Source organism: Hippopotamus amphibius, chromosome 10, assembly GCF_030028045.1.
Source record: "Hippopotamus amphibius kiboko isolate mHipAmp2 chromosome 10, mHipAmp2.hap2, whole genome shotgun sequence".
Classification (NCBI taxonomy): domain Eukaryota; kingdom Metazoa; phylum Chordata; class Mammalia; order Artiodactyla; family Hippopotamidae; genus Hippopotamus; species Hippopotamus amphibius.
The window spans coordinates 116,029,381-116,056,466 of record NC_080195.1 but is presented as its reverse complement, the minus strand read 5'-3'; the positions used below and the strand labels follow the sequence as shown (position 1 = coordinate 116,056,466).

At 51.9% G+C, this 27,086-nt stretch overlaps 2 protein-coding genes and 1 pseudogene across 3 annotated transcripts in view; 1 reads left to right on the top strand and 2 right to left on the bottom strand.

Annotated features, from left to right (window-relative positions):
- The window catches only part of TSPEAR (thrombospondin type laminin G domain and EAR repeats), a 115,681-nt gene that overhangs the window by 37,070 nt on the left and 51,525 nt on the right, over nucleotides 1–27,086 (top strand). The gene's annotated exons all lie outside the window — the stretch shown is intronic.
- LOC130830460 (keratin-associated protein 10-8-like) lies at nucleotides 1,583–5,622 on the bottom strand (annotated as a pseudogene).
- On the bottom strand, nucleotides 10,204–25,389 carry LOC130830459 (uncharacterized). Its single transcript, XM_057697679.1, is given in 6 exon segments — nucleotides 10,204–10,692; nucleotides 17,974–18,198; nucleotides 18,850–18,886; nucleotides 19,111–19,326; nucleotides 24,248–24,419; nucleotides 24,879–25,389. Coding segments are annotated over 6 exon segments (1,650 nt in total).

The window sequence follows — 27,086 nt, the reverse complement described above, 5'->3', positions numbered from 1 at the left end:
TGCCCGGGACTGCGGTTCTGACGAAGCGGGAGCACACACCTGACAGGGCATCCGCCTGGCCACGCCCCGGCAGCGGCGGGGCCGAGTGCCAGGGAGTGCGTCCCAGGCCCCCTGGCCCACTGTCCGCTCTGACCCTGCGGCGGCAGAGGCCGCAGAGGGGGAGGCTCGGCCCCGCGGTGTCGGCGCCCCCCCCCCCCCAGCCCCAGGACGGAGGCCCCTGCAGACGCGCCGGGACCGCAGCAGGAAAGCCCGCGTCTCTGTCCCTCGGGGCCCTCATTTTGTCCCTTCACAGGGGCCTGGCTCCGGGAGTGTGGACGCGCCTGTGCCAGCTGGGTCTCATGCTCGGGGACAGCCCCTGCCACCTGTCCTGGGGGTCTGCCTGCGGGAGGTGCGAGGGAGGTGGCTGTCCCGACCGTGCGAGCTCGGCGGGGATGGGGCGGAGGCAGGGGTGGGCCGGGCCGGGCCGGCCCTTCTCGCCTGCTGGCTGTGCCTGGAGGCCTGACGGGGTGCAGGTCTTTCCCTCGGGTGGGGTGGGGTGGGGTCTGGGATCTCGGGTGGGCCCAGCTGCCCAGTAGCAACGAGAACGTGGTGGCTTCTCACCGTGTGTCCCACGTGTCACGTGGAGCAAGCCTGAGCCCCAGGCCAGAAGGTGGCGGCAGGAGCCCAGGTCTGGGGCCCGGCGTGTGGGAAGGGCGGCCTCGGGTCGGAGCAGTGGGCCCTCGTGCAGGGCGCAGGCCGTGGGGGAGGGGGCTCCATCCGTGAGGGTGGAAGGGGGTGCGCTCAGGGGATGGGGTGTGGGAGTGTCAGACGGGGTTGGAGTCCAGGAACACAGGTTCAGGAGGCAGCAGGGCCCCCCAGGTCTCCAGGGAAGGCTGCACGGGGGCCGGCATCCTCCCGGGTGAGGGCTGTTCACCTCGCGCCCACCGGCCACGCCTGGGAAAGGGCCGGGGAAGAACCCACGAGGATGGTTCTGGATCCTGGCTGAGGGCGGCTCTCCTCCTGTTCTGTTGAGGTTCAGGGAGAAGCTGCAGGAGGGGCTGCCTTGCCAGGCAGTCTGGACAGACATGCAGGTCTGGGACATGCTTCCAGTCTTGGAGGCAACCGCTGAGCTGAGAAGGCATGTGTGGCTCAGGGGCCCATGGCTGCTGGGGAGGGGGCAAGACCCCTGGCTCTGGATCAGGGGCAGCTTTCCTGCGATGGGCTGGGGGCTGTCTGCTGGGGCTGGGGGAGATTCAGGCCTCAGTGGGCCTGGCCTGCAGGGTCCCAGAGGACAGCACCAAGAGTCCCACTCACCCTGCCACTGTATGTCCACAAATAGCACAGGTCACTGTGAGACAGAAAGGGCTTTATTAGGACTCAGAGGTAAGGTCACTTCCTTGGGTGGGATCAGGCCTGCTGGGGGGAGGGGAGCACCCTAGGGTTCAGGGGCCACGGTGCATCTGCAGGGACACCCCTGAGTGGCCAGCATCAGGAAGGAATTAGTATTCCAGGTCCTTGAGATGAGGGGCGGGGCCAGGAGGAGAAGCTCCTGTCCTGTCCCCTGTGGCTGTGAAAGCCAGAGGAGGGGCAGCTGGCTGGGAGGTCAGCCTCCTGCTGCAGAAGGGACCCTGGAAGAGACCAGGAAGGGCCAGCAGGGCTCCAGGGCCAAGGCGGGGGTGCGGCAGGCCGGGCGGGAGCACGCGGGGCGGCGCAGCAGGGACACGCAGTAGGAGGGTCTGCAGCAGGACGGGGGGCAGGGGGCGGGCTGGCAGCACGAGGGGGCTTGCTGAGCCCCCTGAGCAGAGGGCGGCCTCACAGCACACGGGCGTGCAGCAGGCAGGTGTGCAACAGACGGGCTTGCAGCAGGCGGGCGTACAACAGACAGGCTTGCAGCAGGCAGGTGTGTAACACACAGGCTTGCAGCAGACGGGTGTGCAACAGACAGGCTTGCAGCAGACGGGTGTGCAGCAGACGGGCACACCTCAGGCTGGCTGGCGGGGGAGCAGGTGCAGCAGGGGGACTGGCAGCTAGACGGCTGGCAGCACCAGGCCGTGCGGGAGCTGGGGCAGGCTGATTGGCAGCAGGGGCTGGACACGCAGTGCACTGGGGCGCAGAGGAGGGTGAGGCGGGGGGCCGGGGCGCAGTGGGGGGGCTGGCCGCAGCTCTCTGAGCCGTCGTCCACCTGCCAGGAGGAGCCGGTGCAGGCGTCCCGGGGACCAGGCAGGCAGACCCGGCTGCCACAGCTCAGGTCACTGGAGCAGACGGACAGTTTGGATGCGGCCATGACACAAGTCCTAGAGCAGCAGGTGTCGAGCGTGCTGGGGTTTTGTGCCAGGAGGTGCGCTGGACGGGGGGTGAGTGGTGGGTGAGTGAGCGAGGTGCTCTGGGCATCGAGGCTTTGTATCCCTCCCTGAGGTGCTGCACCTCCCCCGAGGCTGGACAGCCCTTCCGTTCCCTGGTTATTGCTCGGAGGGCGTTTGCAGATGAGGTTTGTTTGCTGTGAGATGTTTGTAACACTGTCCTCAAGACTTCCGGTGGCCGACGGCTGGAGGTGTATTTGTGTCTTGAAAGCAAGCGCTGAGATGCAGAATCTGGGTGTGTCTGTAAAGCCTTGACTCCTCTTTCATCTCTTTGCTCGTGTGTCTTTGATGTGAATTCTGGTCCCTGGGTGTTTTGTGCCTGCAGACCCTCCTGGGCTGCACAGTAGGTGTCTTGGCCGGGGGAGGTCCCCCCTCACCCACTCCACCTGCAGGGGCCGGCAGGGTGTCCGCTGGGAGAGACGCACCCCCGTGTGCGTCTCTCCCAGTGCTCATCCCAGACACTGTTCTTAGTTCTCCTGTTTATCTCACAGTTACTAAATTACATGCATATCCTGTTGTTTTTGAGCTTTCGGTTTTAGGTATGAGCTGATTTCTATTGTGGAAGGAAGCCTTTCTCTTTATTTTCCACCAGCCCCAAGAAAATTTCCCTCTCCCCATCGTCAGAAGGCAGTGATACCCCAATATTTGGTTACATTCATGTTCAAAATCTGTATCGCGTTTATTGAGTGAGTTTGTAGCCAAGTCTGTGTAGGGAAACCAGATTTAACTTCCTTATTTATATGTGTTTTGCTTTTGCTTGTGTTTTCTGTTTCTTAGAGTTAGCAATAGCTTCTTGCGTTTCTTTGCTTGTTTTCTGTGCACCTATCAATAAATCATCCCCAGGCTCTCTGACTAATTCATCCCAAGCTCACTCAAGAGGTCCAGACATACCAGGTAAGCTACCAGCTTCACTTATTTTTGGAAACACCTCTTCTGGAGCCCTCTCTATTTGTGGGCCGATACCTGTTGGCTATTCTCTCAGCCAGATGTGCAGGTATCGTTCAGGGATCTCCCTTCACTGCTGTCCTTGGCTTTTCCTGCATCTCTCTCCTGTCGTGGATTGCCACATCTTTTTCCTTCTGAGTTTATGCCCTTATTTGGCTGGAGCACACCCTCCAGTAGTTTTCCGGAAATGGGTGCATGGGAGAATAATTTTTGAGCATAGCATAACTAAAGATGCCTTTTTCTGCCTTTACACTTGATTGATACTTTAGCTAGGGATGGTCTTCTGGGGTGGAAACGTTTTCCTGCAGATCATTTTGTTGAAGATGTAGAACACGTCCAGAATCCTAGCTGTTCCCTTGTGCTGTTTCACAGTGAACCCCCTTCACCCAGGAGGAGTCTCCATTCCACCTCTCTCCCCGTTGATCAATCCTGCCTGTTCTCGCCATGCTTTTGTTCATTATTTTACTCAACAGATGCCTCTGACAAGCACCCGTGTGGCTGCCTGTGTCACAGCTTATTGTTCTGCTGTGACGAAAACCGTTGCATGAAACCCACTGCACATTACTTAGCATTCTCTTTCTCAACGACAGAGGTTTGGGTTATTTCCAGATTTTGGCTAATATTAATAAATGCTGCTACAAAAATTCCTTACATTTTGCTTTTGGTGGATACGTTCACTAATTTCCCTTTGGTACACACCCAAGAGTGGCAATGCTGGGTCACGTGACAGGGATGTGTGCCGTGTAGCACGTACTGCCCAGCAACTCTCTAAAGAAAGTTACATCCCCACTAGTCAATTCTATGAATTTCAGTCACTCTGTATTCTTTATAAAATGATGCGTTTTTATCCTTTATGGAAAGTGTGAGGATACTGTTACCAAAAGCGAGATCCAGCTGCTCACCCCTCAAAAGCCAATAAAGAGGTGAAGTTGGTGGAAAGGAAAGTTTGCTTTATTTTAGGTGCCGGCAAGGGGTGGGGGAGACTCCTGTCCAAAGGCTGACTCCCCCCCCCCCCCGACAGTCAGCGGGCGAGAGCTTTTATAGATACAGGGAGGGGGCGACATGCAGAAACAGCACAGGCAGCTCTGACAGTCATCTTGAGATTGGTCATGTGGTGTCTGGTCAATGTCATCTTGATTTGGGTACAGTTAGCCTTTAGTTCCAGGGTTGGTTTGTTCCCATTTCTTTGAGGCCAGTTATCAGAATTGCAGCAGCTTAAGTCATGGCTACACACTGGTCATCATATAGTTAACGTCTTCCACCTGGTGGGGGTTTCAGTATCTACAAGACAGCTCCCAGGACATGGCTCAGAATATCATCTGTAGCCCTTGAGGAGGAACTAAAGGTCCTTGACTTTGCTTAATGACTAAACTATTGGGTTGGCCAAAAAGTTTGTTTGGTTTTTCTGAACGATGGTATGGAAAAACCCAAATGAACTTTTTGACCAACCCAATATTATTATTTAGTCTTGTTGGGTTATTTTCCTTTGTTTCTGTATTTTATTACTTCTCTGATTAAACTTATTGGTTGGCTAAAGTTTTTCTACAGACAAAAGGCAGGCGGAGGATGTGGGGGGAAGGACCGCAGGGTCCTGCTCCATTTCACTACCACGTTGTTGTATTATTTTGCATCCCTGATGCAGTAAAGCTGAACATTCAGATATCTTTTCTTGGGAGGTGACTGTTCAAGTCATTTTTAACAAGGTTATTTGTATTTCTTATTTTTTTAAAGCTACTTAAAAATTTTATTTATTTATTTATTTATTTATTGGCTGCGTTAGGTCTTCATTGCTGCGCATGGGCTTTCTCTAGTTGTGGTGAGCGGGGGCTACTCTTCATTGTGGTGGCTTTTCTTGCTGTGGAGCATGGGCTCTAGGCGTGCGGGCTTCAGGAGTTGTGGCTCACGGGCTTAGCTGCTCCGAGTCATGTGGGATCTTCCAGGCCCAGGGCTCAAACCCATGTCCCCTGCGTTAGCAGACAGATTCTTAACCACTGCACCACCAGGGAAATCCCTGTATTTCTTACTGAAATGTAGACATTTATTACACATTCTGAATACGAGTTATCTGTTGCATCTATGCAGTTTTGTGCTGGTGAATGTTTAATGACTGCGTGTCTGTAAAACAGAAACAAGAAGGCCCGGGTTTGTGGGGTCTGCCAGTTTCCATGCTGTGAGTACTCTCAGCACCACTATCAGCGTGATGTCACCAAGCGCAGAGCTGGGGAAAGCGCTGCACCGTCAGCTGCAGGTGGTGCAGGGGCTGGTGCAGACGGCTCAGGCCACCTGTGGACAGGCGCGTCGCGAACAGCGCGTCCAAGTCTGGGGCTGTGCTTTTCATCCTCTGAGGGTGTCCGCTTCACAAAGTCAACTTCATGGAGGCATGATTTACAAACTGTAAAATGTACTAATTCCAAGTTTCGTTTGCTGGAGACGCCCCTGGGGGTCCGGTGGTTAAATATCTGCCTTCCGATACAGGGGATGTGGGTTCAATCCCTGGTCGGGAAACTAAGGTCCCACATGCTGTGGGGAACTAAGCCCTTGTGCTGCAACTACGGAGCACGTGGGCCACAACTAGAGAGCCTGTGTGCCGCAACGACAGAGTCCACGCACTCTGGAGTCCAAGCCACAACTAGAGAGAAGCCTGTGCACTCCCCCAAGGAGCAGCGGAGGATCCCACATGCCACGACAAAGATCCCACGTAGAAACTAACCCAACATTGTAAAACAACTATACCCCAATAAAAAAAGTAATAATTGAATCTGAAAACATCCCGTGTACGGCAACTAAGACCCGACGCAGCCAAAAATTAAATAAATAAATAAATAACCCCAAACCAAAAAAAACCGAAGTTTCGTTTGCTGCATTGGGAAACGTAGACACCCAGGAGACCACTAGGACAGCAAGATCCAGAGCTTTCCCATCACCCCAAAGTTCCCACGTGGTCCTTCACAGTCCACCCCATCCCCTCCCGACCCTGAACCCAGAAAACGACACCTCTCCTCCCCCCCGAGATGAGATTTGTGTTTTCTGGGTTTTCATGCAGATTGGATCATGTAGTGTGAGGTCTTCCCCTCAGCACATCCAGGAATATAAACACATACGTGGTTACATTGTACCTTCTGGTTGCTCCACTTCCTTGTGACACTTGGATGTGCTGTGTTCGTGGTGTCTTTCTATGAACAGTTCTTTTTTTAATTGGATGTAGTTGGTTTCCTACGTGGTGTTAGTTTCTGCTGTACAGCAAAGTGATTCACTTATACACATATATACACACGTATTCTTCTTCATAGTCTTCCCATTATGATTTATTACAGGATACTGGGTATAGGTCCCTGTGCTGTACAGTAGGACCTTATTGTTTATCTCTTTTATATATAGTAGTTTGTATCTGCTAATCCCAAACTCCTAATTCATCCCTCCCCCTCCCCCTGCTCTCCCCTTTGGTAGCCGCAAGTCTGTTCTCTATGTCTGTGATGAATCTGCTTCTGTTTTGTATGTACGCTCACTTGTGTCGTATTTTGTATCCCATATGAGTGACATCATAGGATGTTTGTCTTTGTCTGACTTATTTCACTCAGTGAGATAACCTCTAGTTTCGTCCATGGTGCTGCAAGGGGCGTCATTCCATCCTTTTTTATGGCTTAGTAATATTCTATTATATATATATTACATTTGTGTATGTGTGTGTGTGTATGTATATATATATATATATATCACATCTTCTTTATCCATTTCTCTGTTCATGGACACTTAGGTTGCTTCCATGTCCTGGCTATTGTAAATAGTGCTGCCATGAAAACTGGGGTGCATGTGTCTTTTCAAATTATAGTTTTCTCCAGATATATGCACAGGAATGATATTGCTGGATCATATGGTAGCTCTGTTTTTAGTTGTTTGAGGAACGTCCATGCTGTGCTGCATAGTGGCTGCACCAACTCACATTCCCACCGGCAGTGCAGGAGGGCTCCCTTTCCTCCACACCGTCTCCAGCACTGGTTATCTGTAGCCTTTCTGATGATGCCATTCTGACTGGTGTGAGGTGTGAGGTGGTACCTCATTGTAGTTTTGATTCATTTCTCTATTAATCAGTGATGTTGAGCAGCTTTCCACGTGCGTGTATGTATGGGTGGGCACGTGGGGACTTCTTCTTTGGGGACATGTCTTTCTAGGTCATGAGCCCATTTTTTGATTGGGTTGTTTGTTTTTTTGTTAATGGGTTGCATGAGCTCTTTGTATATTTTGGAAATTAAGCCCTTATTGGTCGCATCATTTGCAAATATTTTCTCCCAGTCTGCAGGTTATCTCTTCATTTTGTTTATGGTTTCCTTTGCTGTGCAAAAACTTATAAGTTTGATTAGGACTCTAGGTGCGGGCTGCAGTAGTTGTGGCATGTGGGCTCAGTAGTTGTGGCACGTGGTCTTAGTTGCTCCGAGGCATGTGGGATCTTCCCGGACCAGGGATGGAACCCATGTCCCCTCCGCTGGATTCTTAACTTTGTAGGCGGATTCTTAACCACTGCACCACCAGGGCAGTCCAAATCTTATTTATTTTTAGTCTTGCCCACTTTTCTGTATGTCTTTAAGGATTTAATGTATTCTCTGAATACTGCTTTACCCAAACCACACATGTCCTCAGGTGTAGTACTTGTTTCATTTATTTCCAAAGAGCTTATAATTGGGTTTCTGTTTCCTCAACTGGAGAGACAACTTTCTTTTAATTGTTACAAGTTTATGTTACTGACTCTGGCTCACGGATGTGGTCTATGTAACATCTTTTTACCTTTCCAGATAGTTTTTCTTTTAACTTTAACATATTTCAGAAAGTATAGAAAATAGTATAATAAACACCCATGCATCTACAAATCAGTGTAAACAAATCTTAACATTTTGCCGTTTTTACAGAACGTCATAGATACCGTGGCAGTCCCCACGTGCCCACGTCCTAGCCTCCCCTCTCCCTCGGGGAGCCGCTGCCCCGAGGCTGGTGTTCGTCAATCCCATGTATGGTTTTGTGGTTTAATGGGGGTGTTTATAGCTGTGGAGACAGAGCAGTGCTTTGTGTTTTGACCTGTGTGTGTGTATTCTCATGTCTGTATCCGTCAGCAACCTGATTTCCTTTCACTCAGTGTCATGTTTTGGGGCCACCCACAGATGTGTTTCCCTGGTTTAGCCATTTTACCTGCAGGATACCCACCTTGTGTGCACAGTCTGTGGTCTATTGTCCATTCTCCTACTGAGGGGCACTGAGATGATTTTTTTTATAAATGGGCTTTTTACATATCCCCGTATACATAACTTTTATTTCTTTCTTTATTTTTATTTTTTGGCTGCGTTGGGTCTTCGTTGCTGTGTGCGGGCTTTCTCTAGTCATGATGAGCAGGGGCTACTCTTCCTTGCGATGTGCAGGCTTCTCATTGCAGTGGCTTCTCTTGTTGCAGAGCATGGGCTCTAGCATGCAGGCTTCAGTAGTTGCAGCTCATGGGTTCAGTAGTTGTGGCTCGTGGGCTCTGGAGCGCAGGCTCCGTAGTTGTGATGCACGGGCTTCGTTGCTCCGCAGCATGTGGGACCCTCCCGGGCCAGGGATCGAACCCGTGTTCCCTGCATTGGCAGGCGGATTCTTAACCACTGTGCCACCAGGGAAGTCCAGCACTTAGATTATTTTTAACGTTGCTGCGAGATGCCCTGTGTGGGTTTCACGTGCAGACACATGAATCTTCCCCAGGAGGCCGCTCCGAGGTGGGGTGTGCACAGGTGTAGCTTTCCCGGGCATGAAAGCTAAGCTGCTGTGAAAACTGGAAATCTCCCCTGCGTCTCAGGGCGGGTCTTGTCTCCGGCACTCCAGGCCGTGCCTGTCGTTATCGGGCTTGAACGTTTTTGCCAATGTGATGGGTGTTGGGGTCCCCAGAACCTCACTCAGGTTTGGTGATTTGCTAGATCTCCCGGACTCAGCACACAGAGTAAATTAGCGCAGGGAACGCGGCCTGGGGGAGGCTGGGGGCCCCAGGCGCAGGCCTCCCGAGCCCCTCCCCGCGCAGCCCCAGGGGTGCACATGACTCCCCAGCAGGGAGCTCTGAGGCACCAGCGCCCAGGCTGTGTATCAGAGGCTGGTCACGTGGGCACCCTCTGCCTGGTGCCCAACGGCAGCCCCCGGGGAGGGCGGGTGTGCGGCACCCGCCACGGCGTTTGCTGTGCAGACGGGTTAGGCCCGGGAGGCGCTCCTGTCCCAGCACCCGGGACCCCTCCCCCACATGCACGTTCCCAGCTGCCTGGGGCGGGCGGCCCAGCCTGCCGTGCTCTTTGCTGCACGGGGCCGTGGGCTTCATCCTTCTGGAGTGGGGGGACTGGAGACGGTCGGAGGTCACCCCTGCGGGCGGCTCCTCCCAGAGGCAGCACCTCTGTCAGATCACTCAGCCTTTGATCCCTGAAAGCGTGTCCCTCCCTTGGGTGTACACGTGGCTGGGGTGGTGGGGGCAGGAATATGGAGCCCTCGGGAGTGACCCAGGACCACCCTTACGTGGGGGAGTGTCCGGGCAGGGGTCTTGGCTGTAAACAACAGAAATGAATTCTGGTGAAATTGATCAGGAATGAAATGTATGGGAAGGGACTGACAGCTCACAGAGGAGGAGAAAATAAAGAAACCAGCTCACGCAGGGTTCAGGGCACAGGGATGAGAAACCACCTCCAAGCATTTTATCTTCTCTTCCTCCCCTCCACATGAGGGTCAGAGCCCCGGAGAGCCCGGCCGCCTCGCTGGGGTGACCGCCAACCCAGGGTGTGGAGGGGATGTTGATGGGGGGGCGCCCACACGTGAGGAGGTGGGAGGGCCCGGGGGCAGGGGGCTTGGCAGCCTCTTGGCTCTTAATAAGGAATCTGGGGGCTGCAGATGGCAGGGAGCTGTTGCGTGACCTTCAGATGATCGCTCAGCAGCAGGACTTCTGGGCTGAGACGGGCACGCGGCAGGCGGGGCGGCAGGCGGGGCGGCGCAGCAGGGACACGGACGAGGAGGGTCTGCAGCAGGACGGGGGGCAGGGGGCGGGCTCACAGCACACGGGCTTGCAGCAGACGGGTGTGCAACATATGGGCTTGCAACACACAGGCGTGCAACAGACGGGCTTGCAGCACACAGGTGTGAGACAGTTGGGCTTGCAGCAGACAGGTGTGCAACACACAGGCGTGCAGCAGACGGGCTTGCAGCAGACGGGCACACCGCAGGCCTGCTGGCAGGGGGCCGGGGCGCAGCGGCTGGGGCCACAGCAGGGGGGCTGGCCGCAGCTCTCTGGGCCGTCGTCCACCTGTCAGGAGGAGCCGGTGCAGGCGTCCCGGGGACCGGGCAGGCAGAGCCGGCTGCCGTAGCTCAGGTCGCTGGAGCAGACGGACAGGGTGGACGCGGCCATGGTGGCGCAGTGGGGCTGGAGGAGGTGTGTGTGTGAGTGAGTGTGAGTGTGTGTGAGGTGCTCGGCTGTTGGCTTTTACACCCTCCCGGCTTGTGTCGTCCCAGCAGAGGCTCAGGATGCCCTTCCTTCCTGGTTGGTGTTTGGAACCCAGAGATCTCTCATTAGTGCCTGCTTCTGTTTCCTTCTATGAGATGCTTCTCAGCTTGTAAAAGTCCTGAGTGTGTTGTGGGGTCTGTTGACACATCCTAAGGGAACTTTAGCCCAGAACACAACACTGAGGTATTGACAGAAGAGGCATACGTCTGCAACAGTATGTCCGGGGTGTGCGGTGGCTGCACGAGAGATCCAGTGGCCCTACCTCACCTGCTCTGGCCGATGCCTGGGACGGTCATGTGCACCCTGGGGACCTGCCTGTCTGTGCACCAGGCTCAGGAGTGCAAAGGTGAACTGGCCGAGCCCTGAGCTGCCAGCCCAGGACAGGCCAGCTCTTGGTGTCCTGTGATGTTTGTGACCAGTAGGCACAGTGTCACCTGGTGTGCCGAGGGCCCAGAGGAGGCCACCTCAGCCCTGGGGCAGGACTCTGGGGGGGTGGACATTGAAGCTTCTGCTAAGTCTCAAATTCCCACCCTTCCTGGCTGTTGTGTGTTTCCTCAGTCCAGGCCTCTCGACTCCTAGGAAATCTGTGAAAGGCAGGAGAGGGTTCTAGGAATTCAGCCCAGGTGTGGGGCTGAGTTGTCTGTCTTTATATATATATATAAAATGAACTTCCATTGAGATATAATTGACATACAATAAACTTAATATGTTTAAAGGGTACAATTTGGTATTTTTTCTTATTCATAATGTATATATGGCAATCCCAATCTCCCAATGTCTTTATATTTTGAGTTAGAAAAATAAAGTACCTTTGAGCCTGGCCTCTTGCGCTCAGCTCCTGGCCCCTCTGGAGATACAGGAACTGATCATATAGACTGGGAATGCATGATATAGAGAGAGAAAGGGTGGGGGGAGAGGGAGAGAGGAGAGATGTCTGCTTCCATCTATGACGAGGTAGCTTGTGCCAGATATACACATGCTGAGAATAACTTGGAAAGCTGGATAAAATACAAACATCTGTCTGCAGCTTTGGAAGGCTGCTGATGAAGCTAAGATTTGAGGGGCAAACTTGAGGAGGGAACTTGAGAGAGGCGAGCCGGCATCCTTCTATGGCTTTTCCTGAAGTATGGCCGATGAGTCTTGGTGTTGTGTGTGAAGAGGAGAAACTTGGCAGAAGGCTGCAACTAAGATGCAGAGAAGCCAGCAGGGCTCCTGGATCTCAGGGGCTTGGAGAAAACAACGTCGGGGGGGGGGGGGGTTGTGATTGTGGAGGCAGGAGGACTCAAGGGGGCAAGATCCCAGCCAAATGGGAGCACCAAGAAGATCTCTAGAATTGGAGGATGAATCCTCAAGGCATTTGCCAAATTTTCATGCTATGCAGGGAAGACACTAAGAAGCCAACAGAAAGCCACCAAAAGCCAAGCAGAGTTTTTGCAATCTTTACCAAGGAGACAAAACCCAGAGTTAAGACTAGCCAAGAAGGAGCGTCTCTCAGTTGGGAGCCCTGGAGAGCTGAATCCCAGGAGTGGGGAAAACCAGACGTAGGCGGAAGGTTACAGAGGCTGCCTCCTGGCCTCACGTCAATAACAGTCCTCTGCCCCCACTCAAGCCATCTGCCAGAGGGGGAGGTGAACCTCTTCAGAAGAGGAGAAGCCCCTTCAGAGATGCTCGAACTTTGCATATAGTGTCAAACAGTCAATCAAGGATGACTGTCATGCCATGAAAAAGTACCAAGAGACAAAACAGATAATAGAAACACACTCAGAGGTGACACAGATTTAGAGTTGTCAGACACAGATTTTTAAAATAATTGTGATGAATGTGCTTGAGAAAACAGATGTAAGGATGAACTGTTTTATCTAAAACCGAAATATGTGAAAAAGAAACAAGTAGAAAATCTAGGCTCAAAAATGTAATAATGGTATTTATGACCCGATAGACGGATTTAATAGTAGAATGGCCAGGCAGAGGGCAGATTCCTGATGGAAGCCATGAGGAAGCTGGAGAGTGAGAACGAGGGAAAGTAACTGAATAGACATGGGAGAACGTGGTGAAGCAATTTCATTTTTGTCCCAAATGGAAGGAGAGAGAGTGGAGGATGTTTGACAAGATCATATAAAGATTTTCCCAAAACAAAGACTCGAGCTACAAATTCAAAAAATGATATAAACCTTAGGAGAATAAATATTAATGAAGCCCCACCTGAGTGCCTCATAATTAAACTGCTGAAAGTCAAAGATAAAGACTAATTGTTGAAAACATCAGAGGAAAAGTAAACATTAACCTCATAGTTGCGGCAAAAGAGGATTTATAGTAGGTTTCCCAACAGAAATGATGAAATCGAGGAGGCGATGGGAGGACATCTTTAAGGGGCTGAAAGAAAATACCTGCAGATCTGCAAGGATACCATCTAAGGGGAAGCTGAAACAAAACGACACCAGACCAAAACTGAGCACGTTTTGTGCAAGAAAACCCGCTAAAAATTAGCATCAAAGGGATGTCTCCAGGCAGAATGACCAAAACATGGAAGAGCAGGAAGAAATGAGGAGAGTCTGAAAGGGTAAATAAGAAGGAAAATAGAAGTGAAAGTTGACCTACATTTATGTTCACAATATTATGATGCCAGATATTACATTTACAATTTTATGGGGTCTAAGCTTATAACCAAGGAAAGCACGCTGTAATCTCTGGGGTGACACTGCAGGACAGTAGACTAAAAGAGGGAAAATAAAAATGCTTGATTAATCCAGAGTAGTCAGGAAATAAAACAGTTGGGTCAAATAGAAAACATATAATCAGATAGCAGATATAAATTCAGTTATCAAAAATGAAATTAAAGGTAAAACATTAAGTATTCTAATTTACAAACAAAGATTGTTAGTCTGGATTTAAAAAAGAGAAAGGAAACCTGTGTGCTGCTTACAAGAGCGAGATCCTAACTAGAAGGGCACAGAAAAATTGGGAGTAAAAAGATAGAAAAGAATACATCCAGCAAACAATAACTTCCAAAAGCTTCTGTGGCTTATTAATACCAGATAAAGTAGATCTCAAAGGAAGATGTATTATTTGAGATAAAGAGAGTCTATTCATGAAACTAAAAGGGTCAGCCCCCCAGAGAGCTCTACTAATTTTTTTTGTATTTTTATAACATTTTATATAACTCATAAAACAGCACTTGTATAAAAATTCACACAAAGTTGCTAGAGAGCATACAATTTCCAAAAATGTCCTGGGTTTTTGTTACATTCAGTTTTCTAAGGAGGCACTCAAATCAATGGTAAAATGCAGACATTATGCAATATTTCATTATCTTTGTCTCCTCACAGTATTAACTCTGATATCCACTTTGTGCAGGGTCTGCTATCACTAGGATGTCAGAAAAACATTATTAAGGCTGAATCTACAAGAGGCAAGTACCTCCAAATGACAGGAAGAGTCCCTTAACCCCCCGCCCCCACTTCATATCATCTTCCTGCACAGCGAGGCAGGGTAAGAGCGCAACGGCCTCCAATCTGGGGTCTGGAAACCCTCCTCCTCAATCAGGCAAGAAGTAAACACTTGGGGGCAGAGGTGGACACGGAGGCCCTCTCCGCAGGAACCCGAGTGGCCATGCTGTGGTGCAGTCAGGCCAGTGACTCTTAGTGACTCTTAAACAGCTCATCTCTTCAGCACCAAGTAGGTCCCGTTGGTTGGGTGATGACTGCTGCTGATGTGGGGCCCCTCCCCACAGACTTAAAAAGGAAGGAAGGTTGGTGGCCAAACACTGAAGGGGGAGGGGCCCACTCACACCCGTGACGCTGGACACGACTGTTCCCTGTCAAACACGTGTTGCCATGTAGTCACAGCCAAGGTGAACTGAAGCAGGACTGGAACACGGTACACTCATGACTATCTTCATACATTCTTTTAAAACTTACTAACAGAGGAAAACGAGGGACACTACCGCCTATCGTGACTTGCTGTTTCACTCCACATCAGAACGTATCTGTGCTACTTTGCTCGTCCTCTGGATATGAGAAGGAAAATATTCCAAAAAAACCAAACAGGTAAAAATCAAGAAATTTAGATGGGGAAGGAGAAGGGGTTTTGCCAACAGATTTTATGGAAAACATTAAATTTTGAAAAAAATTTAGTATTTTGTACTTCTATTGCTTCATGTAAAAACAAAAACGGCCCCTGGAGCCCACCTGTACGGCTGGAGCACTGAGGATGCCACACTGACAGACACAGGACCGCAGGCGGTTCCTGATGCATCAGTCCAGAGAGACAAGAAACAGGAGAGCTATACTGGTTTTAAAGGGTATGTACTTTGCTTCCCTGGTGGCACAGTGGTTAAGAATCCGCCTGCTAATGCAGGGGACACAGGTTCGATCTCTGGTCCAGGAAGATCCCACATGCCGTGGAGCAACTAAGCCTGTGTGCCACAGCTACTGAGCCTGTGCTCTAGAGCCTGCAAGCACAGCTACTGAGCCCTCGTGCTGCAACAACTGAAGACCATGAGCCTAGAGCCTGTGCTGCACAACAAGAGAAGCCACAGCAATGAGGAGCCCGCACACCTCAATGAAGAGTAGTCCCCACTCACTGCAGCTAAAAAGAAAGCCTGCGCACAGCAAAGAAGACCCCACACAGCTAGTAAAATAAATAAGTAAATAAATTTATTTTTTAAAAAAGTGTATGTACCTAATAAGATATCTTAAAACAGAAATCAAAAAATGGACAGAACTGAACTTATCTCAAAATGGGAAAGGCTCTTACAAGCTTCGAGTAAAACAGTGAAGCCATAAAAATAAGATTGGTAGATTTAATTATGTAAAAACTTAAAAATTGATGGGATAAAACATCATAAACAGAAAACAAACAATAACATGGGGAACACAGTTCCCACACGTGTCTCGGAGAAGCAGCTACTTATGCCCAATGAGATCCCACAAGTTGCTAATACGTAAAAAGACAACAGAACAGAAAATGAGCTAAAGATAAGGAGAGAGAACTGGCAGAGAAAAGGTTGTGAGTGGTTCTCAAACACAAACACATGCTCAACCCCGCTCAGAATAAGAGAAAACAAATTTCACAACCATGTGATACCATTGCTCACTTTTCAAACAGGAAAAGGCAAAAACGGTTGATGCCGCGGACTCAGGCTGCGCAGGGAGTGGGCAGGTCTGTGCTGGGGCCGCTGCTGGGACACAGGCGCTTCCACAGCTCTGGGGCACTTTGCTGCTTTGGGACAAAATTTAAAACCTCGCACCTTTGACCCAGAGTCATTAGGCATGTATCCTACAGGTGTTTCTAAGCAGGCATGAGGTCTGGCAAAAGCATCTCAGTGTGAGCCTGTTCAAAATTCCATGACACAGGGACTTCCCTGGTGGTGCAGTGGTTGGGAATCCGCCTGCCAGTGCAGGGGACACAGGTTCAAGCCCTGGGTCAGGAAGATCCTGAAGCCCTCCAGCCACAAGTATTGAGCCTGTATGCTGCAACTATTGCAGCCTGCAGGCGCCTAGAGCCCGTGCTCCACAACAAGAGAAGCCACCACAATGAGGAGCCCGCACACCACAACAAAGAGTAGCCCCTGCTCACCGCAACTAGAGAAAGCCTGTGTGCAGCAACAAAGACCCAACGCAGCCAACAAATAAATAAACGTATTAACAAAAAAATCCATGATGCAGACTGGGGGAGATAGATTCTTAGTGGCTCCACACCCCCCGTCTCCTGGTGTGTCCACCTGCAGTGTGGCCCTGCCCCGCCCCCCCCCAGCATGGTCAGGACCTGCAGCACACTTATGGACACACAGAAGGTAGCACACGTGCACGATGACATGCATGAGATTGCATGATGTAAAATCTTGGGGGGAGAATCTCCTGTCCTGTTGCGAGCGGCCAGTGGAGAAGCCCACGAGCCAGGTGAATGAGGCCAGCCTCCATCGCCAGCCAGCCAGAAACTGGGGAGCGGAACTCTGACAAGAACCCTGCGACCCTGGCAGGGAGCCCCTCTCCGGCTGGGCCTCCAGAGGAGCCCCTGGGTGGCAGCCCTGCAGAGAACCTAGTTCCGCGGCGCCCGGCTCCCGGCCCACGGGAGCTGTGACACGGCTCGTGTGTGTTGTTTTAAGGCACAGGCTTGTGGTACCGTGTGGCCCAGCAGAAGAAAGTGAGCACACAGACCGATGTGGGAGCCTAGGTGGCCGCACACAGGAGGGAAATCTCTGTTTCCCAGGAAAGCTGCTCTGCAGTAGAGTAACTTTAAAACAGCATGGTGGGTAGAGTGTGATACAATTTGTATTTTTAAAATGTATATGCACAAAGACATTATATATTGACGTATATATACACACATAGAGAGAATACATAGAGAAATAGATGATAGATAAGTGATGGGTGATAGATGAAAGGTAGGACGAAAAAGGAAGGGAGGAAGGGAGGGAGGGACTCTCATTATCCGTGGATTCTTTATTTGTGAACTCACCACTCTCTAACATTTATTTGTTGCCTGGAAACAGCACCTGCGCCGCTTGCTGGTCACCTGTGGGCACGTGCAGAGGGACCAGAAGCTCGAGTCCCCTCCTGCCCCCACCGCTGCCCCGGCGCACGTCTCCAGCCGACACTGCTTGTTTCGTCTCTCAGTCTGTAGACACGCCCTTTTCACGGTCTCTTTACTGCCGTGTGGGGGTCTCTCTGCTTTTGATTTGCTGGTTAGGGCGCCCCGCGGGGGCACTGCCGTGCCGTGCTTGTCCCTGAGCCCACGGAGGCTGTGATGTGCCCCATGGACGAGACGCGTGTAGGGGGAGCCCCGTTCAGGCGCGGGTTATAGGCCTGTAGGCGGTGAGCTTGGCATCACATCGGCTGTATATCAAATACTGAATAAACTGCTTCAAACAGAAACCCACATCGCACAAGGCTGCCTGTGGACCAGTGGGTGGAAATGCTGTGACCAGAGCTCTCGGAACCCAGCCCTGTGCCCCGCCGGGAGCGATGGTTCAGTACTCACTTCAGTGTTGGCGGAGTTGAGAGCACACAGCTGCTGTCGGTCCTGAGCTTGCACTGCATGTGTGTGCGCGTGTGTACACGGCGAGAGAGACAGAGGATAAACGGGTGAACGTGCTGCTTCTTGGGAGGAGGAGGGGTGCCAGCCGATGGGTGAGGGGGCCTCTCTCCACGCCGCGTGTCGTGTCTTCCCGTGTGCTCCGTGGCCGTGGCCGTGTGCTACGTCGTGACCCTGTGGGCTGTCCGGAGTCCTGCGGGGAGGCAGGTGGGGCATCCGGTCAGCAGTGGGCTGGGTGAGGCTGACGGGACTGTCCTGGAGGAGACGCCGGGCCGTCCAACCCAGGGGGCTGCCCGGGAGGGAGGCGAGGGCTGGGACCCCCTCCCAGTCCTGCCCGGGGGCTCCGCGTGGCTCAGGCACGGGAACCACGGCCCGGAGGCTGTGGTCGTCCTGCGGGCAAGAGGACGGCGTGATGTGGCCCTGAACACATAGTCCCGCGGCCCCCCGAGCGCACGGACACGAGGCGGGCAGTGGCCACGTGGACAGGTGGGCGGTGGACACACAGACAGCAGGTGGAGAGCAGTGCTTTGGTGGGGAGCAGTCCCCCGGAGCCCGGGTGGCCTTGGGAGGCCGCGGAGACCTGGCCCCTGGGCTCCTCCTGACGAGGCAGCTGCAGCCCTGCGCCCCGCTAGGTGGGGTGTGTGCCAGGAGGGACGCTTCCTGGTGCAGCCCACCCACACGGGGAGCGGTGGCCTGGCAGGTGACAGGACGATGCCTGGTGCACCCAGGGTGGTGCAAAGTACCCCTCACGCCCGCCCCCACCCACCCTCCTGGGTTCTGAGAGCTGGGGCTGGAATCCACCCACCCCACGCCTGCACCCCGGGGACGCAATGGGACAGATTCCTGAGATGGACGCTCCCAGGGTTTATGAGGTGGATGACATCACAGGCCAACAGACAGCCCTGTGCCAGCCCGGCAGCCGGACCTGGAGGCTTTAGGGCCTGGGAAACAAGGGCCAAGAGGGTATAAAAGCCACAGTCTCTCTCTCTCTCTCTCACACACACACACACACACTCACCCTCCTCCACCCCGCTACCCCACCATGGCCGCGTCCACCCTGTCCGTCTGCTCCAGCGACCTGAGCTACGGCAGCCGGGTCTGCCTGCCCGGTCCCCGGGACGCCTGCACCGGCTCTTCCTGGCAGGGGGACAACGGCCCAGAGAGCTGCGGCCAGCCCCCTGCCAGCAGGCCTGCGGTGTGCCCGTCTGCTGCACGCCTGCCTGCTGCACGCCTGTCTGCTGCACGCCTGTCTGCTTCACGCCCGTGTGCTGCAAACCCGTGTGCTGTGAGGCCGTCCCCTACTCGGCCTCCTCGTGCTGCCAGCCCGCCCCCTGCCCCCCGTCCTGCTGCAGACCCTCCTCGTCCGTGTCCCTGCTCTGCCGGCCCGCGTGCTCCCGCCTGGCCTGCTGCGCCCCCGCCTCGGGCACGTCCCGCTGCTGACCGGGCACGTCCCCCCAGGGCCAGCCGGGCTCAGGTCCCTCCGTGACTCTGTCCTCCCAGCCTCCCCTCAGTCCTGACCTGGGTTGGGTGGCTGCCCCCACTCAGGACGGGGTCCCCTATGTCCCCACTGTCCTGACCTGCCTGACCTCTGACTCCTGCTCCCTGGGGCTCCTGCCTCCCAGGAGGCACCTCCACCCTCTCCGGGTCACCGGTGCCCCCCTCCCAGGTCCTCTGCCTGGGTCACTTGGCCTCGACTTCCAACCTGTCAGCCCCTCCTCGGGCACCTGGATAAATAAACGCACTTCATCACCTGATCCGATTCCTGCATCTGATGTGGGGAAGGAAGGGGATGTGGAAGGAGGGAAACACAGTTTGGACCAGACACTGGGCACCTCCAGCCACGAGTATTTCTGGGAGTAAGTGACCGAGAATCCCACAGGGCAGTGGCCTGACTCCTCTGGGCAGGGTCACTGGGTGGGTCCTGTCCTCAGTGGGGAGGTCAGCGCCTGCTCAGGCACCCGCCTGGGGCCTCCCCAAGGCTGTCCGCATGCAGAGCTGTCATGGTCTGGGAGTTTCTCCAGCCCCCTGGACCGTTTCCATCCACGGTCCATCTGGGCGAACCACCCCCCGGCCTCCCCTCGAGGCAGCACAGCCTCTACGGGGCTGGGGTCGCCCCCTGTCGTCCGCTGGTGGGTGTGCCGACTCCCTCTGCACTGCTGCGTGGAGCTTTGCTGCGTGGACACACCTGGGCGGTGCATCGTCACCCTTGCGGTGTATGGGGGGGTCTCCAGGTTCGGGTGACTGTGAATGAAGCCACGATGAGCATCACACTCGGCCTAGGGTTTCCTCTCTCCCAGGGGAACCCCCAGGTGCAGCATTGCTGGGTCACGTGGTACGTGTGGCGTGTACAGTGACGTGTGCGTTTCCCTGAGGACTAATGATGGGGACTTGCTTCTCCTGTGCTTGTTTGCCCTTTGTGTATCTTCAGGGATGTGTCTGTTCAATACCGCTGCCTGTTTGTCTTAGGTTGTATTCTTATTAAGTTACAAGTGCTCTTTATACATTCTGGATGCCAGTGATTTTCAGATATATGTACTGCAAATCCTCACATGAGTGGCCTTTTCATTTTGTTAACAGTGCTTTTTCAAGAGCTGACATAGTTCATTTTGATTAAATCCAAGTTATCACTTTTTCTTCAATGGTTCTATCTAAGAAATGTTTGCCTAAAGCCAAGGCCATATAAATTTTGTCCTGTGCTTGCATCTAAATATTTTATGGTTTTAATTTTTATGTTTAGTTCCATAGTCCATTTCAAGTCAATTTTTGAATGTGCTATGAGTTGTTCTAACATCACCTGTTGAAAAGACTATCCTTTGTCCATTGACCTACCCTTGGCAAAATCTCTATCAACCATGCAGATGCGTGGATCTTTTTCTGGACTTTTTGTTCTGTTTCATTCTTCTGGGTCTATTATTACACAAATGACACACTGTCTGGATTAATGTAGCTTTAAAATAAGGCTTGAAATCAAGCAATGTAAATCTTCCAATTTTGTTTTTCTTTTTCAGAATTGGTTGGCGAATCTAGATCCTTTACATTTACATATACCTTTTAGAATATGTTTTAAAATCAGCTCATTGGTTTCTACAGAAAAGCCTGTTGAGATTTTGTTGGGAATGGCATTAAACCTGTAGATAAATTTGGAAGGAATTGACATTTTAGCAATATTGAGTCTTTTAATTCATAGAAACAATGTGACTCTCACTTAGGATTGCTTTTTTCCCAACAATGTTTTGTCATTTTTAGTACATAGACCGTGTACATATGTTGTTTCCCCATTATTTCATTTTTGATGTTTGTTTATTTATTTTTATTTATTGGCTGTGTTGGGTCTTCGTTGCTGCACACTGGCTTTCTCTAGTTGCAGGGAGCAGGGACTATTCTTCATTGTGGTGCGCAGGAGCTCCTCATTGTGGTGGTTTCTCTTGTTGCGAAGCACGGGCTCTAGGCACACAGCCTTCAGTAGTTGCGGCACATGGGCTCAATAGTTGTGGCTCACAGGCTGTAGAGCACAGGCTCAATAGTTGTGGTGCATGGGCTTAGTTGCTCCGCGGCATGTGGGATCTTTCTGGCGCAGAGATGGAACCTGTGTCCCCTGCATTGGCAGGCAGATTCTTAACTACTGCACCACCTAGGAAGTCCCTCATTTCTGATGTTTTAGTTAATGATACGCTTATTTCATTTCCCACTATTCATTGATACTATGTAGAAATACAATTGGTTTTTGTATATTGACCTTGTATCCTGTGACCTTGATATATTTGCTTATGAATTCTATTAGGTTTCTTTGTATATACCTTAGGATTTTCAGCAGTGAAGCCATCTGGGCTTGGCATTTTTTTGTGGGAACATTTTTAATTATGAATTTAATATCTTCAACTGATAGAAGGCTGTTTAGGTTTTCAATTTCTCCTTGTGTTTGTTCTATAATTTATATCTGTCCAGTTACTGACCCATTTCCTCTAAGTCATCTAAGTTGTTGAATGTATCAGCTTAAAGTTATTTGCTTTCTCCCTTTATTGTTCTTTTTTTTAAATTGATGTATAGTTGCTTTACAAAGCTGTGTTAACTTCTACTGCCCAGCAAAAGGAATCAGCTGTACATGTACGTATATCCCCTCCCTTCTGGCTTCGCCTTGCATTTAGGACACCACAGTACACAAAGCACTTTTATTGTTCTTTTAATGTCTATAGAATCTGTGCTGATTACCCTTTTTCCATTCCTGATGTTGGTAATTTATTTTTCTCTTTTTTTCATTGACCAGTAAAGCTTAGAAGTTTACCAGCTTTATTGATCTTTTCAAAAACCTAAATTTGGTCCCATTCATTTTCTCTCTTATTTGTCCATTTTCTATTTGGTAGATTTCTACACTTCTTGATTTTTTTCCTTCCCTCTACTTTTTTTTTTGTGTTTAACTTGTGTTCTTTTTATAGCTTCTTAAGGTAAAAGCTTTGATTTTAGTCCATCCTTCTTTTCCAATATGTTATTAAAGCTATACATTTCCCTCTATATACTATGCTAGCTGCATCCCACAAAGTTCATTTTTATTTTATTCAAAATATTTCCTAATTTCCATTCTGATTTCTTCTTTGACTCATGGATTATTTTGAAGTGTTGTTTAATTTCCAAATATTGGACAATTTTCCAGATATCTTTCTGTTAATAATTTCTGATTCTGTTGTGGCCAAATAGCATTCTCTGTATGATTTCAATCCTATTGAGTATATGGAGATATTTTTATGACTGAGCATATGATTCATTTTGGTGAATGTTCCATATGCCCTTGAGAAAAATGTGAATACCTTTGTTGTTACAATCATGTAGTATAAATGTGAATTAAGTCAGGTTAGCTTATAGTATTTTTCAAGTTTTCTATATACTTATTAATTTTATCAAATTCAGAAAATATTTGGCCATTATCTCTTAAAATATTTTTCTGGTCTTCTGCATCTCACCTTCTTTTCCCCCAAGTTATCCAACTGTATGTATGTTAGACCACTTAATATTATTCCCAAAGTCATCGAGACTCTGTACATTTTTTATTTTTAAATTTGTTTCATAGTCCTTTGGTTTAGATAATTTCTGTGGCTATGTCTTCAGAGTCACTGATCTTTTACTCTACAGTGTGTAATCTACTTTTAAGCTATCTTTAAAATTTTCTATTGCTGATGTTATATTCTTCACCTTTTGGAGTTCCATTTAGTTCTCTTCTGTATCTTCCATTTCTCTCCTCTTTATGTTCATGTTTTCCTTTAAAACCCTGCACATATTTATAATGGTTGTTTTAACTACCTTGTCTGTGAATTCCATCAGCTCTGTCATTTGTGGGTATATTTCTATAAGCTGTTTTATCTCTTGCTTATGGGTGACATTTTCCTCTTCTTCCTGTGTCTAGTGATTTTTTTAATTTAATGCTGGACTTCAAGAAAATAACACTGCAATACTGTTGAATATTGGGCTTTATTTCTTTCCTTTGAAGAGAGCTGGGCTGTGCTCTGTCTGCCAGATTAGCCTGGTGTTTCCCTGCTTCTGTGCCTCTTTCTGAGTTTTGACAGGACAGATCCAGGGAAGCCTTTACTCTTGGGTGGGTTTAGCACAACTACTAAGAAGCGACTCTGTGGGTCTATACTGAGTGGCTCTGGTATTCACTGCACATTCTCCACCCTGGTGGTCCTCTAGTGCCTCTCTGCTACCTGCTTCCCTTAGAGCACCAGCAGCCTCGTGGGGTCCTGAGTGCCCAGTGGAAGGCTTAGTATTCAGCACGTACTCAAGGGGCCCCGTGGAGCTTTCTCTGTGCACCTCCCTCCTCCCCTGTGTCTGCCCCACGAATCCCAGCTGCCTCAGCCACCTTGAACCCTGATCCCTACCTCACTGGCTCTGCAAAACCGCCAGGCTCTTTGTGTCCTCCCTGCCCCCCTGCCGCCTCCCCCTGTGCTTCAGCCTGGAAACTCTGAGTTTCCAGGTCAGGACAAGCACACCTCTTTGTTCCCCTTTTGTCAGGGACCCAGGTTCTGCACTGTCAGTTGTCCAATGTCTGAAAGCAGGTGTTTCATACCTTGCATCCCACTTGGTGTCTCATATGGTGGGAGGATGAGTCAGGTCCAGAGCGTGGCAGAGCAAAGTCAGACTGCTTGTGCCGAGAGCTCTGTTCCCTCCAGTCCACCCCCTCGCTTCCCCCTTCGACTACGCAAGGCCTTCCCTGTCTCTGAGACTGAGTCTGCCTCCTTCCATTCTGGAAAATGCTCCATCTGAGTTCCAGCCCAGCCTGAGACGTGCCTGTTGCCCCGCGGACTGGCCCGTGCAGCCAATGTGCTCCAAGTAGGAACTCTCACGGTGGGTTCTGCAGAGACATGAGAAGCCGCAGTTTAACTTTGTTGGGGATTCTGGCCGCCATGAGAAGCACCTCCCATCCCCGCTGCACCCAGGGTTCAGTGCTGACCTGTGTGCACAGACCCCGTGGAGAAAGGGAAGCCACAGAGTCAGGTCAAGAAGGGCGCTCTTCCGTGAGTCGCAGCACAGGAGGCCGCGCGTGGCCACGGGCTGCGGCGCCACCCCACCCTCTGGGGCCCAGGAGACCATGCTGGGTCTCTCAGGATGGCAGGGCGCTGTGCCTGGAGGGGAACGTGGACGTGGTTAAGCTGAGGAGCAGCAGCAAAGACACGCGGACGTCGGAGCTGCGCTCGGGGCCGGGCGCTTGTGGTCAGTTTGCTCACGTGCATCCAGTGAGGCTCAGAGTCACGCAGCTGAGGGCACAGACCCCCCGGGGGGAGGCTGAGCTGACCCTCGTGAGGGGCAGGGGAACTGCAGGGGGTGCCACTGTCATGAGGACCTCCTAGAACCCCCACAGGGCTGCCTCATCAAGTACGGGCTCTTCGTTCTTCCACACCACCCAGCTCAGACTGGGCTAGTGGACACGAGGAAATCGACGCCGGAGCAACGCGGGACGCGGCCTCAGCTTCCAGCTACGACCTGAGCCTGTCCTGAGTGGAGCAGCCACCTGACACGGGTCAGGACCAGCCTGAGGGAGGCTGGGAGGACCAAGTCACAGGTGGGACCTCAGCCCGGCTGGCCCTGGGGGGACGTGCCCGGCCAGCAGCAGGACGTGCCTGAGGCGGGGGCGCAGCAGGCCAGGCGGGAGCACGCGGGCCGGCAGAGCAGGGACACGCAGGAGGAGGGTCTGCAGCAGGACGGGGGGCAGGGGGCGGGCTGGCAGCACGAGGAGGCCGAGCAGGGGGCGGCCTCACAGCACACGGGCTCGCAGCAGATGGGTGTGCAGCAGACGGGCGTGCAGCACATGGGCGTGCAGCAGACGGGTGTGCAACACACGGGCGTGCAGCACACAGGCGTGCAGCAGACAGGTGTGCAGCAGATGGGTGTGCAGCAGACGGGTGTGCAGCAGACGGGTGTGCAGCAGACGGGTGTGCAGCAGATGGGCACACAGCAGAGGGGCTGGCCGCAGCTCTCTGGGCCGTCGTCCACCTGCCAGGAGGAGCCGGTGCAGGTGTCCCGGGGACCGGGCAGGCAGACCTGGCTGCCGTAGCTCAGGTCGCTGGAGCAGACGGACAGGGTGGACGCGGCCATGGTGGGGGTGGTGGGGCTGGAGGAGGGTGAGTGTGTGAGTGTGTGAAGTGCTCGGGCCGTTGGCTTTTATTCCCCCTCCCGGGTGTGTGTGTTGTCCGGGGGAGGCTCCACACCCCCTCTTCCTGGCTGCTGTTGGGAGCAGGTCCAGAGGACAGGCGGCAGCCGTTTTTGTTCCGTCGTGGTTGTTCAGCTCACAAAACTCTCAAAATTGGCCTGGGACGTCTTTACGTGTTTTTGTCCTGGAAAGAAACCCCATGGTGGAGCGAAGCTATTTGGTCATTTGAGGCAGCGTCCCGAGGCAGAGCCGGCATCTGTGGGCGCTGGGTCCTGGCCCCGGTCAGGGTGAGGGCTGCTGGGGGTGCCCGGCTGGCTGAACAAGGTCATGGGCCTCCACGGCTGGAAGGGTAGAGAGGGGGTGGATTTCCGTTTCTAAATAAAGACAATGTGAGTCATGTTCTGTAAGCAGCACCGGATCAGAGTCCCAGGCAGCCGTGCCGCCCAGGAGACCGGGCGGCTCACACAGCAGAAACGTATCTCATCGTCTGGACACCCGACGCCTGCGGTCAAGGCGTTGGAAGGGCTGGTTCCTTCTGAGGCTGTGGGGGAGGGTCTGTCCCAGGCGGTCTCCTACATCTCGGGGTTTTTCTGGCGATGCCTGGGGCTCCTTGGCTTGTAGACGCATCGCCCTGTTCTCTGCCTTCACCTTCACAGGGTATTCTCCGTGTGTCCAAATTTCTCTTTTTATAAGGACAAATGTCCTCTTTTCCTAAGGACACCAGTCAGGCTGGATTAGAGGCCACCCCAAAGACCTCCTCTTACCTTCATTGTGTCTGCAAAGACCCTATTTCTAAATAAGGTCAGATTCACCGGTCCTGAGGGCCGGGGCTGCAGCACCCTTTGGGGACACGTTTCAGCCCCTAATAAGTGCTGTCCCTGCTCCGAGGCTGACACACGGCTAGAGCCTGGGAGGGAAGGGAAAGGTGAGGGGCGTCCTTCCTCTCTCGCGGACACAGCAGCGACGGGCGGCGTGCAGGGGGCAGGTGGCCTGACGGATTCGGAGCACACCCACGACTTCTGCTGGTCCAGGCACGGTTTGACCTCATGGGATGATTTTTTTAAATTTATTTTATGAAATATCATAAAAGGAGTACAACGAATGGACGTATGCCCCTCCCCCAGCTTTCTCTGGTGTTAACATCACACAGAACCGTAGGTCCGTTACGAGCCTTAGGAACCAGCACTGGGACATCCCCATTCACTAAGGACAGACTGTTTCTCAGTTTCCCACGCGTGTCCTCCCTCTGTTCTGGGACCCCACGGTGCATTCGTCACATGTCCTTAGCTGGCTCTAGTCTGGGACAGTTGCTCACCGTCTCCTTGTCCTCTGTGACTGTGACACTTTTGAAGAGCACGGATCAGGTGAGTTGTAGGCTTTCCCTCAGTTTGGGTTTGTCTGACGTTTTCTTATGACTGGATTTGAACTGTTACATGTAGGGGAAGAACCCGCAAAAGTAATGTATCCAGTGAAGCAGGGGCACTCGATGTTGATGTATCTAATCACTGAAGATGTGCGACTCTTTCTCCCTTTATAATGAATAAATATTTGGGGGAGATTCTTTGAGACTTTGCAGATATCCTCTTTCTGCTGAAACGTTTGCCCTGTGGTTTCAGCCCGCGCCGGGGGCTGTGCCCTCAGC